The sequence below is a fragment of the Choristoneura fumiferana genome, chromosome 7, assembly GCF_025370935.1.
Source record: "Choristoneura fumiferana chromosome 7, NRCan_CFum_1, whole genome shotgun sequence".
Taxonomy (NCBI): Eukaryota; Metazoa; Arthropoda; class Insecta; order Lepidoptera; family Tortricidae; genus Choristoneura; species Choristoneura fumiferana.
In genome coordinates, this window is record NC_133478.1 from 18,384,955 (window position 1) to 18,404,249 (window position 19,295).

At 39.0% G+C, this 19,295-nt stretch overlaps 1 protein-coding gene across 1 annotated transcript; it reads right to left on the reverse strand.

Annotated features, from left to right (window-relative positions):
- Positions 1–586: 586 nt before the first annotated feature.
- On the reverse strand, positions 587–13,841 carry LOC141429801 (23 kDa integral membrane protein-like). The gene is made up of 5 exons (XM_074090343.1): positions 13,714–13,841; positions 10,053–10,214; positions 8,169–8,321; positions 5,344–5,535; positions 587–2,496 (listed from the first exon to the last, which is right to left on the reverse strand). The coding sequence occupies exons 1-5, from the start codon at positions 13,771–13,773 to the stop codon at positions 2,428–2,430; spliced, it is 636 nt and encodes a 211-aa protein (XP_073946444.1). The 5' UTR covers positions 13,774–13,841; the 3' UTR covers positions 587–2,427.
- Between the last annotated feature and the right edge of the window lie 5,454 nt (positions 13,842–19,295).

The window sequence follows — 19,295 nt, forward strand, 5'->3', positions numbered from 1 at the left end:
TAACGCAACATTAAAGGACGGCGGATTCGATTTCGGAATTTAGTGAATGTAGTATTTCTTTTTTTTTTTTACTGAAAATTTATATCGGTTTCACTGTATTTAACTGTGTAATTTTTTAAAGTATGATGACCAGATGGTCCCAAAGGAAGACCAGCCTAGTTCGTAAGACCGGCAGATTGCTAATTTGGGACCATTTCGTGACATGCATAAGTTTTTTTATTATTATTCATTCTTTCGATGTTGTCACGAATAAATGTTTTCATTTTTCTTTCTTTTAATTTAAGCTCTTTTAAAAGAAGTTATTGATAAAGGCTATGAACAGTAGCGCGGGATGAACCCTTTTGTTAGAAAAACCCGTCGCCGTATTGCCTAACGCCCTGGCACTTGCGATCGCATTTACCAAGTATTTATGTCCTTTCCATACCCTCTGACAGAAAAAAGTGGTAAAAATGATCATGATTTCAAGTGCGCTAAACAATAAAGCATCTGGATTATGAGACAAGCGTGTGTCAGAGGTACCCACGTCTTCAAATATAAGACCTTCGGAGTTAGGTATGGAGTTAGTGAAGAAAATGAAATTCATTGAAATGGTATTATAAATATTTATTTTTGCAAAAATACTTAGAAATATAAAATATTCTAAAATATCGCCTTAAAAGTACAACATTATAATATAAATAACTCTTACTTAATATGACGTTCGGCTAACAACCGTTCTATCCTAGATGGACACTCAGATGGTGCCATACACCAAAAGAGGGACGGTGCTTTGCTATCGACGACTGCTTCAAAAATATTCTTCTCTAACACTTCGGTAAAATTTAATCTTAGCCCACATCTTCGCTTATTTACACCATCAGGCGTGAATGTGGTCAAACAAGCCTATTTTGCATAAAAAAGTGAAGATACTTAAATGCAGTATTTTTATTCCGTAAGTATTCGACATATCCTACAACTAGTCTTTGGTACAGTTAAGGAAGACATATGTGACGTTTATCAAGATTTTTTAGCACTAAGTATAGTCTGGTAGGTAACGCATTTGCAATCCCTTTGGTGTTGCAAGTGTCTATATCATAAGGCTACAGGAGCCTCACTTGATCGAATTACATGCGTTGTATAAAAAAGAGAACTTAGTACTATTTTTTCTCTGGCTAGGCAATATTTTGTTGCAATAATTTGACGAAAGATTTGATAGCCGATTTGTCTTCGGCTGTCGTTACTAAACTTGGTCCAACTTACCTACATTTAGGCTGCGTATCTACCAAAGATGTGCGAGGATGTGATGCGAGGAATGTGACTTTTACCTAACCTCGCACAGCAGATTATCTGGTGCAAACTAGGGATGCACGTTACGATTCGATTTTTATAAAGATCGATTCAATTGGATACGATCTAGCGATTTTTTAATCGATTCATTTCAATATGATCTACAACCGATTCGATTCATATGAGTAAGGTGAATCGTATCCTTTAAATCGTATTCAGAGACAATGTATTAATTTGTTATAAGTATCAGTGGCGATGCGTCCATAGAACCCCATTCCATTTGTTAGAAAATAAATGATTTTGATTTTGATTTTTTTGATTTTTGATTCCCACCGGCTTGCCCAATATTGACAAAATACGACATGATCATCATCATCATCCCAGCCTATATACGTCCCACTGCTGGGCACAGGCCTCCTCTCAGGACAAGAGGGCAAATTATTTATGAAGGATGTGGGCGATCTTTACTTCGGCTTTACCACGGAAATATCTGACGCTACGCCACTCATAAGGATTGAATATTTATAACCTATCTCCAATTCTTAATGAAGACAGATTGATTATGACTGGATGTCGCAACAAATTCACATTACTAGTTTGCAAGCGAAGTAAATAGACGTACACACAAAACAGAAACATGATGCGGATAGTTAATTGTGATTATACCGATTGCTCCAACGATTATATATATATCCAATGTGTGGTCAGATTTAATGTTTGAAATGTGTTTTATTTATCAAAATAATACAAATAAATACAAATTTTGAACAGATTTTTGATACGATTCGATTTTTGCGAGATCGATTCAAGAGCATGCGATTCGATCTGTCATTTCAGAGGTTTACGATCCATTACGATTCATAATATCGATTCAAAGTAAAAGATCGTGCATCCCTAGTGCGAACAGTAGTTGAGCGGAGCGAAGCGAGGTAATAATAAAGCGTTTCTATTGGTTCATGAAAAACATATTCCTCGCGACTACATCCTCGCACATCTCCGGTGGAAACGGAGCGTTAGACAGTTTGATTGCGATTCCGGGTGCATTTCCATCCATATTCATTCCATAGTATCAAAACCTTATTTTACAAAAGCACTTTTGAGTTTAGATGCTACGCTTAAGAACTACCTACACAATATGGCACACATTAACACGAGTAACACTCAGTAACGACCCTTGTACTTGTTGCCCACGTGGTCCGCCAGGCAGAGACCGAAGATCACCAACACCAGCTGGAAAGAGAAAAATACTTTTAGCATAGGCACTCAAATACTTTTGTCTCTATTTCATCCCAGTGAATATTCGAGCGTTTCAAAGCTCGAATTCGAATAAACATAGCCACAAGGGAAGTACCATTCGCAAGAACTTTGAACAAACTGGACTCGGCATCAGTACCTACTGACTGTGTCTATATGTCATAGTAGGTTATCTCTATCTACCCTCTCTTTCTTTCTTGCTACCCTCTTTATCTCTTTCTACCCTCAACCTAAGCTGTTTGACAGAAAGAAATGGTGAAAGCTAATATATTGTGATTAAAGGGGTAAAACTGTGCTTCCCAAGAACAAACTTAGTAGGTGCTAACCACGTGCTAACAGCTGTAGCGGGAAAAGACGACGAAAAAGTTGCACAGCACTTTTTTTTTACTTTGACTTTAATTTAATCACGTGAATTACATATCTATGGACATAGTATTATTCTACTAAAAAACAAATACTATCTAACATCCAAAACTAAAACTATATAAACTAAACTAATGTTAGAAAATAAAAACGTCATCCAAATTTTCTGCCTCAGGCATTGACCCCAAGACACTGGCAGCATTACCTCTCTGAACTGTTATTCCCAATCTTTGCGAGAGGTAAGTCCCAGCCCTGGGGTCGCCCGAGGCCAAAACCAGACGAGTAATAAGTCTTCCCAAAGTCAAAGGCACTAAGGTGGCACCATCCGGCCGTTTTTTTTAAGGCAAAATGATTACTATCTAAGTATAAATTGGCAGCGGTCGACCCGGGAAAAGGTTAAAAACCGCTGCGAAATTGCACAACAAATTGTACAATAAAGAGTTTACATACATACAATACATACATACTTTTTGTAAGAAACCGTAAAAGTTTGTATAACACCACCAGACTGTGTTATAAATAGTTATAACGGCATAATATTCTCATTCGTATCAAAATCGTTTCAAATGAAATGGAAAGGATTAACAGGACTTAATGAAAATACAAACTGAGACATGGATGCACAGAAAAACCAGAAAAGAGAGACCAGCGCTGGGGAATCGAACCCAGGTCCTCAGCAATCCGTGCTGCGTGCTATAACCCCTACACCACCGCTGGACAGGAATTTAGACACGAATTTTTTCTATGCATACATATCTCAGGTTGCTTATTTCTACTACGCTACTTATGCAGCAGCACTACGACATCTATGTTTTCGCTCTCATCGAGAGACGTCACATTCTTTCGGAACCAAACCGGTCACCCAGACAAGAGATGTCGCTACTAAGCAATCAAATTATGATTGGTTATTTGGAGTCTTTTGTATTTTTTATTTCAACTCCAATTTGTTACTTTTACGGGTATCCCGTGAAACCATATCGAAAATACAAACTGAGACATGGATGCACAGAAAAACCAGAAAAGAGACCAGCGCTGGGATCGAACCCAGGTCCTCAGCAATCCGTGCTGCGTGCTATAACCCCTACACCACCGCTGGACAGGAATTTAGACACGAATTTTTCCTATGCATACATATCTCAGGTTGCTTATTCTACTATGCTACTATGCAGCAGCACTAGCGACATCTATGTTCGCTCTCATCGAGAGACGTCACATTCTTTCGAACCAACCGGTCACCCAGACAAGAGATGTCGCTACTAAGCAATCAAATTATGATTGGTTATTTGGAGTCTTTTGTATTTTTTATTTCAACTCCAAATTTGTTACTTTTACGGGTATCCCGTGAAACCATATCGAAAATACAAACTGAGACATGGATGCACAGAAAAACCAGAAAAAGAGACCAGCGCTGGGAATCGAACCCAGGTCCTCAGCAATCCGTGCTGCGTGCTATACCCCTACACCACCGCTGGACAGGAATTTAGACACGAATTTTTCCTATGCATACATATCTCAGGTTGCTTATTTCTACTACGCTACTTATGCAGCAGCACTAGCGACATCTATGTTTCGCTCTCATCGAGAGACGTCACATTCTTTCGGAACCAACCGCTCACCCAGACAAGAGATGTCGCTACTAAGCAATCAAATTATGATTGGTTATTTGGAGTCTTTTGTATTTTTTATTTCAACTCCAAATTTGTTACTTTTACGGGTATCCCGTGAAACCATATCGAAAATACAAACTGAGACATGGATGCACAGAAAAACCAGAAAAAGAGACCAGCGCTGGGAATCGAACCCAGGTCCTCAGCAATCCGTGCTGCGTGCTATAACCCTACACCACCGCTGGACAGGAATTTAGACACGAATTTTCCTATGCATACATATCTCAGGTTGCTTATTTCTACTACGCTACTTATGCAGCAGCACTAGCGACATCTATGTTTTCGCTCTCATCGAGAGACGTCACATTCTTTCGGAACCAACCGCTCACCCAGACAAGAGATGTCGCTACTAAGCAATCAAATTATGATTGGTTATTTGGAGTCTTTTTGTATTTTTTATTTCAACTCCAAATTTGTTACTTTACGGGTATCCGTGAAACCATATCGAAAATACAAACTGAAATATAGATGCACAGAAAAACCAGAAAAATAAGACCAACACTGGGAATCGAACCCAGGTCCTCGGTATTCCGTACCGCGTGCTATACCGCTACAACACTGTTGGTCAACGGCACAGACACGAATTTCCCCTATGCACCACATATCTCAGCTTGTTTGTTCCTTATATAGCCACTTAAGCAGTGACGCTAGCGACATCTATACCGTAGCCCTCATCGAGAAACTTTCGGCATTCCATTGGACTTTTGGCATTTTCAGTTTGTATTTTCAATTTAGATTCCAAAAAACCAATCTTAACTAAACTAAGCTTTTTCCTTCGTATGGTCTTGCTTACCTCAAGAGCGGCGAGAGCGATGCACAGCGCGGCGACTCCGACGCTGCAGTTGCGGATGAGGTCGTCGACGACGCCGACGCAGCCGGCGCTGGAGTTGGTCGGTATGCACAGGCGCTCGGTGCAGCACGTGGCCGGGATGGCCCGCAGAGAATTCACGTACGACAGCGCGCCTGTCGTGCCACAGCAACCGAACTGGAAAAAAGGATTTCTCACTTCTCGTGCTCGTAAAGTTCGTATATGCTGTATCTAGGCGACATAAAATGACTTTTATGCTCTAGTGCATAAAGTAAAATCTTCGTCTAAGACTAAGGCAATCAGGTGTAAACCGCCACACACAAGTTTTAATTTATACAGGGTGTCCCAAACAGGACGCAAGATTTGAAATTGATGAAAAACACATTTTTTTTTCGTTGTAATATATTTGTATATAAAATCTTGAAATACATAAAATAGGGTTATTCGTGGAATAATACGTCAGGCAAATGTCCTCCTAGGCTTTGCTGGCACATACGCACTCTTTTGTCAAAATGTTCTATGACCATTTTGCATATGCGGCTGAATTTCTCCAATGCAGCGTCGAATTTCCTCTTTTAAAGCATTGCCATTTGAACGGCTTGTTTTGGACGACCAGTGGAATGAACATCATGAATTGATCCACTCTCCCTGAATTTTGCAACCACTCTGCTCACAGTTGATGAAGTCAAGTCAATATTCCGACCATATTTTGCACGGAATATTCGAACCGTACACGCCAAACTTCTTTTGAAATATTGTTCAATAATAAAAACGCGTTGTTCTTTCGTAAAACCCGCCATTTTTACAAACCCTAAACATTCAGCTGTCAAATAGTTTTTTTTTAGGGTTGCCAGCACTAAAATACAAAAATGGCGGCAAATTTAAATCGTGCGTCCTTTTTGGGACACCCGATATAAAACTAAAAATCAAATCAATCAAAATAGATCAATAAAACTAAAAATGTATAATTATAATAATGTATGAACAATAAAAGGTACATAGTAAGTGAACAATTGTTTCCACTGTTGATATTTCATTTCCTCGCCATCGAAGTGAAAAGCAGTGTAAAACTCGAGCATTAAATCCATTTTCCCCTCAACGTGTCTATCCACCCTCACCGTACTGGCTCGGGTAGCTATATGAACGTCTCGGGTAAAATGGCTCGTTTTATGCTCTTGTTGTACAATGGTTGTTTGTTTTGATATGGAACTCCGCGAAGTAACGCTCTGGTTCAATATTAAATAAAATAAAAACCGGCCAAGAGCGTGTCGGACACGCCCAAAATAGGGTTCCGTAGCCATTACGAAAAAATTAAGTAATATTTTTCTAAGGATTTCCTATTTTACACGGAATCTTCCAAGTTTAGGTATATTTTATACCTTAGGCTGCTATTTACTCATAAACTACTAATAATTCTCAAGCAAACTTGGCCGCTATAGTTTTCCTTAAAAGTTTGATATACTTACTACCATCCTGAATTTTTTCAAATTTTTCCACCCGCCGGTTTAGATTATAGAGGGGGGGGGGGACGCTCGATTTTTATGAAAATTTGCACTTTAAAGTTGAATATTTTGCAAACATATCACTAAATCGAAAAATCGTCTTTGCAAACCCCTAATGGTTAACCCCTAAAAGACCTATCCAACGATACCCCACACTATAGGGTTGGATGAGAAAAAAAAACACCCCCACTTTACGTCTATGGGAGGTACCCTAAAAAATTTTTTTTTACTTTTAGTTGTACCATTTTGTCGGCATAGTTTACTTATATATCCGTGCAAAATTACAGCTTTCTAGCATTGATAGTCCCTGAGCAAAGCCGCGGACGGACGGACGGACAGACAGACAGACAGACAGACAGACATGGCGAAACTATAAGGGTTCCGTTTTTGCCATTTTAGCTCCGGAACCCTAAAAACGATGCATGGCTCGAAGACTGCAAGTTCAATTGACAAGCACGGGTATCGCTCCAAGAACAGGTAGGCGTTGGGGGAAAAACGACTTCGACTGGCGATCACGAAGTGGATGACGAAGCGTATATACTTAGGCAGGATTACTATACTACCTACTAGGTGGCGATATTGCGAGAGTAATGGACAAACGGTGGATGCAAGTGGCTAGGCTAGGTGATCGTTCTTTGGGTCGTTTTAAGAGAAAAGGCCACATCTTTCGGCTGATGATGAAATTTTAATACAAGCTTTTTCCTTTGAATTAAGCCACAGACTTAAATATTAAAATATTCGAGTCTTACGTATTAATAAATAGTCTAGGTCAGGGATGGGGAAACTGCGGCCCGCGGACCATCTCCGGCCCGCAAAGGCTTGAAATCCGGCCCGCGGCCATCAAACAAAAATCAAGAGAAGATTTCGTATAGTGTTACTAAATTTCATTCTCACTGGCAATGGCCAAATTAGTGTTTCAGAAAATACGTATCGATATTTTTATTTCAGTAAATAACATAGCCAAAAATGCAACAATTTAACTTGGCCCGTCATATATTTCGTTAGTATATATTGGCACGCGAAGGAAAAAGTTTCCCCATCCCTGGTCTAGGTATTTTCGACGATTTCCAGACAATCCGTGGCCAATCTTTTTTGCTAACTGTACTTTTTGTTATGCGAAAGGAAATTGACAAGCTTTGGACCAAATTCTGTCCAGAAATGAAAACACCTCTAACGAGTTACTTGTGTAACATTTTATTAGAAAGAACCTAATCTATTTCCAATAATAATTTATCGATGACAATGAACGTATGTACTCTACTGTTAATAGGTACTTTTACGTAGCAAACTTATCCCCGGGATACTTACAGATTTCTCAATCTCGTGGAAACTCGGCGCGCTGTTGGCGAACAACGTCTTGAGCGTGTCATTGATGGCGGCCACCAGCGTCTCAGTCGCCATGTACAGCACTGTCGCCAACGCAGTCTTCAGGTTCATCAGGATTATCAGCAGCACGGAGTACTGGAACATGGAGACAGTATATTAGAGCTACATATTTGCATTTAAGGATAGGTCGGCTGAGCTGGCAACGTTGCATTTATGTTAGTTTTTCTCGATTATACCATAAAAATTTAATGAAAATTAAAAATGTGGCCTGATAGAAGTCTTCTAAATATATAAGTTAATGTGTCTACTCCAACAATAATTCGTGATAGACTTTTATATTCTTGAAAAACGTTGTCGGTTTTTAAAGAAAATAAAAGTAAAATAAATAAATAAATAACTCGTTATAAATCGCTAAACGGTACCATCGATGTCAAGTCCGTTTGACGTTGCAGTACTTATTGCTTGAGATTGGCTCGTTTCGAACCAATTGTTAATATCAACTGAAACAATTACTTTGCTCACCCGCCCGGGGCCTTATGATCTACGTTTATGCAAGAAATGTGTGTTCATGCAGTTCCTCCACCTCCACACTGTTAAGAACACACACACCATCTATCACCACCACCACACTACACTGACTCGTTTCGAACTCTACCAGATCTCATCTCAGAGAGACAATCATTCACCATGCTACCAGATATTAGATTCAAACTCGGGTGAGCAAAGTAATTTTGTTTCAGTTTATGATATGGACTTTCGCAAAGTAACACCTGGGGGCCTACCACGCTCTCTTAATACGATTCAGTTTAGGCTCTAAACTGAACTGCATCGCTATTTCGTACCACGACGTTACTTTTGCGATTCAGTTCAAGCACGGTTCAGCGACAGCGATACAGACGTTTTCATTCACTCACTTCAAGCGGTTTTCGTACCATGACGCTTAACTTGAGTGGGAATTGAATCGCTCCAGTGTCAAATTTAGCGATTCAGTGTAAGTTACTCATTCTGTCAATTCTTTTGGAATTTTAAGTAACTTTTATTCGTTTTATAACTTTTCATAGGTACCCACGACGTTGTGCTTCTTAACTCCTCATTGATAAAACTAATTTTTCAGGTGGATTAGTGACAGCGTACACATTTTATTTGTAATCAACACAACGGTTGTTAAGAACACGGATAATGACATAGAGTTATGGTTTTCCAAAATAAAGAGGTTTTAGTATACAATATTTGGTTTGACACAAAACCAATGTAGAGAGATCAGATCTCCTCAGGCAGATGTTGTACTTAGAACCGAGTCTGAAGGAAGAGCGTCGGAGGTAGTATTTACGCGACTGGTGCGATCTAGAATGTTGTACTTTTTACAAGCTTTTATTTAGTTTCACCTCTCCCGCTGTGTGTCTGTCTGTAATCAAATTTTGCAAGTTAAATTCGACCAACGTACAGTAATTGGATTGACTTGAAATTTGGTATACTTATGTAAATTGCATGACAATACAATAATCTCGTAGTGACATCTTGATAGTCCGGCTAGGATCGTCTTCGCAGGACGGAACTCTTCAATGGTTAATGGTATCGACTTGAAATTTGGTATGCAAATGAGGTTTGAGTGACAATACAAGTACAGCCAACAAAAAACACAGTCAGCAAAAAAACTTGTATTAAAAATGATAGCAAATGAAACTAGGGGAAATTAAGGCAAAGAGATGTCTCTATTGCAGTTTCCCATGCTATAGAAAGTATTTACTATTTCTTAGAGTAGGTAGAGACTACTAGACACTTACTAATTTCTATGCCCATCAATTACGGGTAGGTACGTATTACTACACACCACAACAAAACACTAATTTATCTCTATTTACTTACAATAACGAGCATGGTCTTGCTCTCCACGATGGCCCCGCAGCAGCCGAAGAAGGCCATGAGGATGGCCACGGCGCCGACGACGATGGCAGCGATGGCCAAATGACCCGCCTCCACGAAGACCAGCCATGCTGTGCCTATACCGGCCAGGCCCAGTCCCGCCAACTGGAAACACATAGAAGGCGGGTTAAAAAAACACCATCATCCTACTGCTAATATTATAAATGTGAAAGTTTGTGAAGATGTTTGGAAGTTTAGATGTTTGAAAGAAAGCAAGACTCATTATTCACGATATGTTTGGTGTTTGTTACTCAATCACGTCTTAACCGCTGCACCGATTTAGTTGAAATTGGGTATACAGATAGTTAGAGTCCCCGGAAAGGACAAAAGATAGTTTTTATCCTGGAAAATTGCATAGTTTATTGGATAGCGATAAATGAATACAACGTGGACGGAGTCGCGGGCAACGGCTAGTTGTTAATAATCAGGACGGCTCCAGTTTGATTATTTCTCAACCTACCGCTCTGCCTATAGTCACATGAGATTTGGTTCGACCTATAACCCTCGGTGTACTCACGTTACTTTTTTAACCGACTTCAAAAAAGGAGGAGGTTATCAAACCGGCTGTTTTATTTATGTTTGTATGAGATAACAATATATATCATAAAAACGTTACTCTATGCTTGATGTGGTGGGATTTAGCCGGGGAGAAACATGTTTATAACTTCATTAAGCAATTTTACACTTTTTTTCTTGCGGGAAAAAATGACGCCATATTTTCCGAAGCTCTTTCTCTTCCCCACGTGAGATTATGGGAAATCTCTCTCTATCGGTCGCGTAATTTATTTATATTTTTTTACTTACATTCCCTTGTCTTGGTTTTTATCATCATCATCACCAGGCCCACGCGTCTGTTCCAGACGAATTTTGGCGTGGCGCCTGTGCACAACGTCTTTGGTGACTGACCAGACCGATGCGAGAGCGACATGTTCGCCCACAGGCCAGACAAGAGAAGTCTGCGGATGTTGGTGCAGAACCGCCTTTGGTGTCGTTTCTGTGTTTTGTCTCCGTCAACTTTTCCTAGTCAAGGTGGTCAATGTTGAAGGCGGCTATGTATCAGAGAATCGACTGATTCGTTATTGAAAAATAACATGCAATGTAATTAATTACACCATTTTTGTCTTAGAATTAGAAATGATGATATCCGCAGTAGAACTAAGGTTACCGACATAGCCCGAAGAATTGCGAAACTGACGTGGCAGTGGGCGGGGCACATTGCTCGCAGGACTGATGGCCGATGGAGTCAGAAGGTTCTCGAATGGCGTCCGCGGACCAGGAGACGAGCTGTCGGTAGGCCTCCAACAAGCTGGAGTGACGACTTGGTTAAGATCGCGGGATCGCTGTGGATGCGGAAAGCACAAGACCGGTCTGAGTGGAGAGCCTTGGGGGAGGCCTATGTCCAGCAGTGGACGTCTTTCGGCTGACATGATGATGATGATGATGATTTTTGTCTTATCGGACTTATAAATGGCAAAATTGGTTAGCAATACCTACAGGATAACCATTCAGGAAACTAAGTAGAATTTTATCAAATTAATTGCCAGAATTTGCAACATTTCATTAGTTTCCGCGATAAAAAGTATACCTAAAACCCTTGAGTATTTACATTAGCCAGGCGAGCAGCTATCGCCATTAATTAAATCAGTATTATGAGGTCGTCCCAGTTGATGGTATAATTGAGAGGCAGCCACCAATTAGAACAACCATGTGGACCAGACGACGAGCTAATATGACTCTATTTATACAAATCCAGTCCTAACCTAACCATAATAATAGGTACATTGCGAAAAAACTTGTAAAGCTTTAATAACCTCTAGATTTATATCCGTCCCAATATTGGGCGCAGGCATCATTCCAGAATGAGAGGGCTTGGGCTGGGCCGTAGCTCCCACGCGGACCCAGTACAGACTGAAAATTTAACAAACCATTGAATTTCTTCGCAAGACTGTACCGGTTCTTCGCAATGTCTTAATGTAAAGCTCATGGTAAATTTTCAAATATAATTTCATCTTTAACAATAATAGCAAATAGCACATACGAAATAAAAAAATTATCGCAGGAAACATATTTATTGTTGTGATGAGTTTCTATTATTATTGATAATGTCTCGTCATTGCTACGAATAATTTTAATGTTTTCTGCGTCATGTTGCGATGCGTGCTATTGTCTCCGTCCGCGTTATGCAGACTAGTTAGTATAACTATAAATATACACTTTTACTCAATCTCACTATCAATTAAGTTCATCATTATAACTGCATTGGGTTGAATGTGGTTTGAATTGTTGTATGTTGATGACATCATCATTATAAGTAGGTACACCTATCTATCCCCAAAATTCTGCTGCTTGAGAAACAGAAAGAAACAACCTAAGGGACGGTAATATGAGTGAGTAGCATGATTCTTTTGTATGATGGTTTTCTAAACAAATTACAACTTTTTACCTGACACGCGCAAACTTAAAAACCGGCCAAGAGCGTGTCGGACACGCCCGAAATAAGGGTCCGTAGCCATTACGAAAAAATTAAGTAATATTTTTCTAAGTATTTCGTATTTTGTACGAAATATTCCAAGTTTAGGTATGTTTTATACCTTAGGCTGCTATTTACTCTTAAACTACTAATAATTCTCAAGAAAACTTAACCGTTATAGTTTCCCTTGTAAGTTTGATATACTTACTTACTACCATCAAATTTTTCCGCCCACCGGTTTAGATTTTAGAGGGGGGGGGACGCTCGACTTTAATGAAAATTTGCACTTTAAAGTTGAATATTTTGCAAACAATACCCCACACAACGAGGTTGGATGAGAAAAAAAAATCACCCCCACTTTACGTCTATGGGAGCTACTCTAAAAAAAAATATTTTTGAATTTTTATTGTAAGTACCATTTTGTCGGCATAGTTTACATATATATATTCGAGCAAAATTACAGCTGCCTAGCATTGATAGTCCCTGAGCAAAGCCGCAGACGGACAGACAGACAGACATGGCGAAACTATAAGGGTTCCGTTTGTGCCATTTGGCTACGGAACCCTAAAAACCAGTAAAAACACATGTGTCGAGCAGGCATTGCTGTCTTACACGTGTGGTAGCGGAGTGGCACGGCGAAAGGTACGGATCAGTTATTGGTGGTTTTCTATCACAGACAAATGTACTTCATTTGCATTTTTCAAAGAGCACCCGTGCAAATTTCACGTCTTTAGATTTCATAGCTAGGCGCACATTCGGATTCCTCGGGAATATCAGAATAAACAGTACTTATCAGTCTTGTCTAGCCGTTCTAGCGTGAAAGGGTTAAAAACATTTTACACGCTCACAAATTTTTGCATTTTTACTATATTAGATAAGTTAACCATGTTTTAAATTTACGTCGCAATTAAACACGCGAGATCCACAAGTAAATGGTATACCGAATACATTGCTTTGCAACGCACATAACTGGTTCAGAACCGAAAACTTTAAATAGGAATAAAATTTCGCTAGTACGTTTCCACATCTGAACAGGGAGATATTTAGGAGTGACCTTGAAATTGTGATTGACACTAAGCGCGAATTTTTCATTATACAAATTGAGAGTAATTGCTATAAAAAACTACTACTCACCGCAAATATAACGTTGGCAACGAACAATATGATTTTAACAAGTGGTGCTCCGCAACCCATTTTGTATTTTCGGCGTGCGCGCTTGGGTACGTGTTCCCTAGACTGCGGGCTATTTTTGACTGAACGCCACGAAATAATTACGTGATCATAAAAATCTGTATTTCATTAAGTATCTAGAATAACCGGTGATCGTAGGACAGCATGAAGCGATGACGGCTGCCGGGATAGTCTTTTGCCAAGGACAGCAATAGTTTAACAACGCCGGAATGAATCGAGATGGTATTGGCCCTAATTTAAAGTAGTATTCAGGTCACCATGAGCTTCGTGAAAAGGGCCTCGGTAATTCAAAATCTGTGTTGTCGATGATGCAATGGCACATCATCGACGTAGTACTTGAAAAAGCTTAAACACTATGATTTGAATGGTAACATTTTGACCATTTTTAATGCAATTGCCAATCGCAACGTTCATAGAACACATATTCATAGCTGTCCGAATGACAAAGGATGAGCAAAACCGCTTTGTACGGGTGCTGGGGATGCTAGCAACATAAGAGTGAAGACCCCGCCTTCTTCAGTCCTTATAGTACCTACACAAAACGCAACTTATTTTTGACGTCCCGCTGAAGCTAATATTATTTAATACGAGAGTGAGAGGGACGGTACGATACGAACTTAGATTTTCGGATTTCGTAGTAGCAAGGGTCTACCTGTGGAAGAAGGCCGTGCAGTTCCGATGCACACCTGGCAAAGTATAACATGCAAAACCCCCTTGTCACTTCAAATTTAATTTCAATATCTCAAAAACGGCTGACCCGATTTTGGTAAAACATATCTAAGAACCATCGCTAGAAACCCTGCTTTCAAATAAAAAAAACCGCATTCAAATCGGTCCACCGGTTTAAGAGCTACGGTGCCACAGAGAGACAGACAGATAGACACACAGCGGTCAAACTTATAACACCCCTGTTTTTTCGTCGGGGGTTAAAAATAAAATCTCTTGCCAAGTATGTAGGTACAGCATTCAGATGCATAATCATAGTTACATTAACTAAGTATACATTAATTAATCGTTATTGCGTCAGATACTTCGAATAGGAAAACCATATCTTTTATTTTCCAACCAGGAATGCATAACCGCTATGTACTTGCTACTCTTGTTTTCCTGGCACATTCAATATATAAGGGATGGTCGTATAATGAGTTAACAAGTAACATACAGTTACTAAGCGTGTAGTTTTAAGACCTTAAGTTAAGTTTTTGCACAAAGCAGATTATTATTCAATGTCTCTTGCTGCCGAATAGGTTGCTTGGGCACATTTGTAAAGTGGTTAATGGTTTTGGCAAACATATTACTGTCGGTAAGTAGCTTGTATAATGTATAGGTTCAAACTAGGGCTATGCGGTATTGGGTTTGATGGCGATACCGGTATTATTCCGGTATTCAAATTTTGAAAACCGGTATCCCGGTATTTCGTTATTTTTTCGGTATTTTCCGTATTTTCCCCATATTTTTCTTTCTTTCTGTATAAGTCTGTTGTTTTGTTGAAATGTAACCAATATAAATGTCAAGCAAGATTATATAAACTTCCCTTTTAATGAGCAAGTATTAAAATTAAAAATAAAGTTGTTAATTGTTCACTAATAGTAATATGGGATTCTCTAATTTTCGGTGAAAATTGTTTCGCCGATTATTAGTTCCCAACCAAATTTTGGCACAATTTCTTTGGCTTGTACTTTGCTTTTACTTGTTGTGCTAAGGAAATCGAGGGAACTCTTCAAATATTGTAGGGACAACTATGGTAATTTGGATATATTTAGCAGTAACTCGTGCATTTGCTCTTGCAAATCATAATTTGGTGAAGTGGAACTGATGATGAAGACCAGATTTGACTAACGGAACTACTACTACAATAACAGTAGGTATTTCACGGGTTAATTTAAATTATCATGATTAATATAGTACCTAGATAAGCGACTAAGAAGAAGCTTTAAGTTATGATTCTTTCGAACTGATCTGATGCTGAAGCCAGAAGGTGGCAACGGAACTCTGTTATAAAACAACGTAACTAAGTCGTGTTTGGGCTTAATGAAATCGTTTTGAGATGTTCTTGGCTACGAATCACTAAAAAGTGAGAAAATAAAGATTTTTTTAACAAAAAAGTAAAACCGACAAAAAAAAAATGAACGACTACAAACCCTTGAAAATATTTTTCTAAGTAAGTAGGTACGTACTAGCTCGAAGTCGGTGACTCAGCACGACCCAGCAGGAGGGATTGAAACCCATAGTACGTAGGTGAGGTAGACGACTATTGTGAATTGTCCCACTCCTGCTGGCTGACTTCGAGCTAGTACGAACCTACTTACCTAGAAAAATATTTTCAAGGGTTTTGTAGTCGGTTCCATTTTTTGTTATTTTTTTATTTTTTTGGAGTCGGTTTTACTTTTTTGTTAAAAAAATTCTTTATTTATGAGCATTTTTCTAGACGGTCAAGTTGAAGTAGTAAGTATAAGGTAAGCTGAACAAGTCTGTCGAATGAACCCGGAAAGTTGTGGGCCAAAGTTACCTTTAGTTAGGGCTCCCGCACAAAACTGCGATGCGAGCTGGAACTAACGATGCGAATTGCTGCGATACTATTTCATGCGGCAAAGCGTTAGTGCAGGTCACCATACCTAATTATATGTATAAGATATCGCAGGAATGCGCGATGCGAATCAGATCGGAAGTTTTTGCGATGCGTCCTGCGAGCTCGCAGATTATTGCAATGCCATGCGAATTCGCAGTTTTGTGTGGGAGCCCTTAGTTAGTACATACCTAGTTAGTTCCTAGCGATGAGTATCGTAGACCGAAGCGGAGATGGAGGGACGATCTAGTCTAGCTGCTTATCACGTGGAATGGCGGGAGCTCGCATTTGATAGGGGAGAATAGCCCAAGAAAGGGGCTTTTGTTCAGAAGTGGGACACAAAACAGGCTATTTAAATTTGTATTCGCGCCCACTACTGAGCAAAGGACTCTCCTCCTCTCTCCCGGACTGTCTCTCTCTGTCTCGGACCTCTTGGCCTCCACGTCTCCCTATTAAGAGCCTGGTCTCACTCACGTAGTTCTGTATCCAGTTCGTCTCGTCATTTCTGTCTTCACCTGCCTATAAAAAACATATAAAAACACTCACCGACATAGTGATGTTCACCTGCACCAGCACACATTTCACGATGGTACCAGAGAAGCATATTCGGCAGCAAGAACAAACTTCGCTCGGACTAAAGCAGAAACACATTGAAAGTTATATGCCTTAAAATTAACCTTACAACTAAGTGCTTAGTAACTTAACTATACAGGGTGGCCCATTTATATCGGTCAGTATGGGAAAGTCTGAAACTATACGACATACGAAAATTTCTTTTTAGGAACCATGTCATCGATTTTAATAACAAGAAAAACTGCATTCATGCATTTAAAAAACCTGTACTCAGCTCGGGAATCGAAGCGATTGTTTTGAAAAAAAAACTTACACTATTTCTATTTAGATATCGATTGTGTAAGAATAAGAAGTAAATGTGTCCATGAAACATTGTCTAAAAAACGCCAGCAAAAATAAAAAAACGCCCGAAAAAACGCTGCTTGAAAAGCAATTAAAAGTAAAAAATAATTATCGCTACATAGCTGTTGCCCGCGACTTCATCTGCGAAGAAACTATTATAAATAGAAACTATATATAGAATAAACTACATGAAACTAAATATGTGTTATTTTTTAAAGTATTAACCTTAGCGTCCCCGACACCGACAACGCTAAGATAAAAAAATATTACTAGATACTTTATACTAATTTTGCGGGCAATCAGCATAGTCCCCGCGGGATAGAGATAAACGAATTCTTCGCAGATGAAGTCGCGGGCAACAGCTATGTAGCGCATAATTATTTTTACTTTTTAATTGTCTTTTCAAGCAGCGTTTTTTCGGGCGTTTTTTTTTATTTTTGCTGGCGTTTTTTTAAGTCGGGGTTTTTTAAATTTTAAATTTAAGTTTTTATTTCATGTTTTTTTAAACTTTGATATAAGTATATCTTTTTAAACTGTACTAGTGTGTTGGTTATCCTAGCTGCAGCATCAGCTCATCTTGTTGCCCACTGCATTGTATGTAGAATCAATTATTGATCAAAAGGAATCCAAACACGACATATCTGCTATTATTTTTTCAAGAGTATACTGGTGTGCTGGATATCCTGGCTGTAGCATCAGCTCCTCGTGTTGCCACCACTGCATTGTATGTAGAATCAATTACTGATCAAAACGATTCCAAACACGACATATGTGCTATTATTTTTTATAGAGTGTACTAGTGTGCTGGATATCCTGGCTGCAGCATCAAGCTCATCGTGTTGCCACCATTGCATTGTATGTAGAATCAAATACTGATCAAAAGGAATTAAACACGACATATCTGCTATTATTTTTTCAAGAGTATACTGGTGTGCTGAATATCCTGGCTGCAGCATCAGCTCGTCGTGTTGCCACCACTGCATGTATGTAGAATCAATTACTGATCAAAACGAATCCAAACACGACATATGTGCTATTATTTTTTATAGAGTGTACTATTGTGCTGGATATCCTGGCTGCAGCATCAGCTCATCCTGTTGCAACCATTGCATTGTTTGTAGAATCAAATACTGATCAAAACGAACCAAACACGATATATCTGCTATATTTTATTAAGAGTGTACCTACTAGTGTTCTGGATATCCTGGCTGCAGCATCAAGCCGAGATTCCATAATCTTGCGTAGCTATATAGCATACATGGGTGTTTCAATTTTAGGTCCCAAATATGTTTGAAAGTAAAGTAAATATCCATTATGCGTCTAAGATTCCTACCGCAGCGAACAAAAGATCTGATGATCTTGAAACGGCTGAACCGATTTTGATAAATCATGTCTAAGATCCATCGCTAGAAACCAGCTTTCAAATAAAAAAAACCGCATTCAAATCGGTCCACCGTTTAAGAGCTACGGTGCCACAGACAGACACACAGACACACAGACACACAGAACACACACACATAGCGGTCAAACTTATAACACCCCTCTTTTTCGTCGGGGTTAAAAATGAATAAAATGCATTGTTTTCACATACTTTAATTTATTTTAGTAGGTGTTCGAAGTTTTTTTTTCAAAACAACCGGGTTCGATTCCCGAGCTGAGTAAAGGTTTTTTTTAAATGCATGAATGCAGTTTTTCTTGTTATTAAAATCGATGTCATGGTTCCTAAGAAGAAATTTTCGTATGTCGTATAGTTTCAGACTTTCCCATACTGACCGATATAAATGGGCCATTCTGTATAGTTGTCACTTGTTGACTGATTAGTTAGATCGTCACTTTATATATGTTATATTTGAGGAATAAGCAAGCGATACCCGTGCAATTAAAATAATTAAATGGTTTTTCTAATGAGATAAAAGAGATTTTCTCTATGTTAAATACAGGATATCAAATTTATTATTTATTTATTATTCAATTTGTTTACACGGTATTACAGCGAACCAATACACCGAGAAACCAGGTTACTTAATAAACTACTATACTATAC

What these genes read in the sequence shown, in the direction of transcription:
- LOC141429801 (XM_074090343.1), bottom strand. Translation starts at nt 13,773, where the DNA reads ATGGGTTGCGGAGCACCACTTGTTAAAATCATATTGTTCGTTGCCAAC. An exon ending in TTGCCAACGTTATATTTGCG is followed by an intron (nt 10,215 to 13,713) that starts GTGAGTAGTAGT and finishes ATGTGTTTCCAG; the next exon opens with TTGGCGGGACTGGGCCTGGC. An exon ending in TCGCTCTCGCCGCTCTTGAG is followed by an intron (nt 2,497 to 5,343) that starts GTAAGCAAGACC and finishes TTCTCTTTCCAG; the next exon opens with CTGGTGTTGGTGATCTTCGG.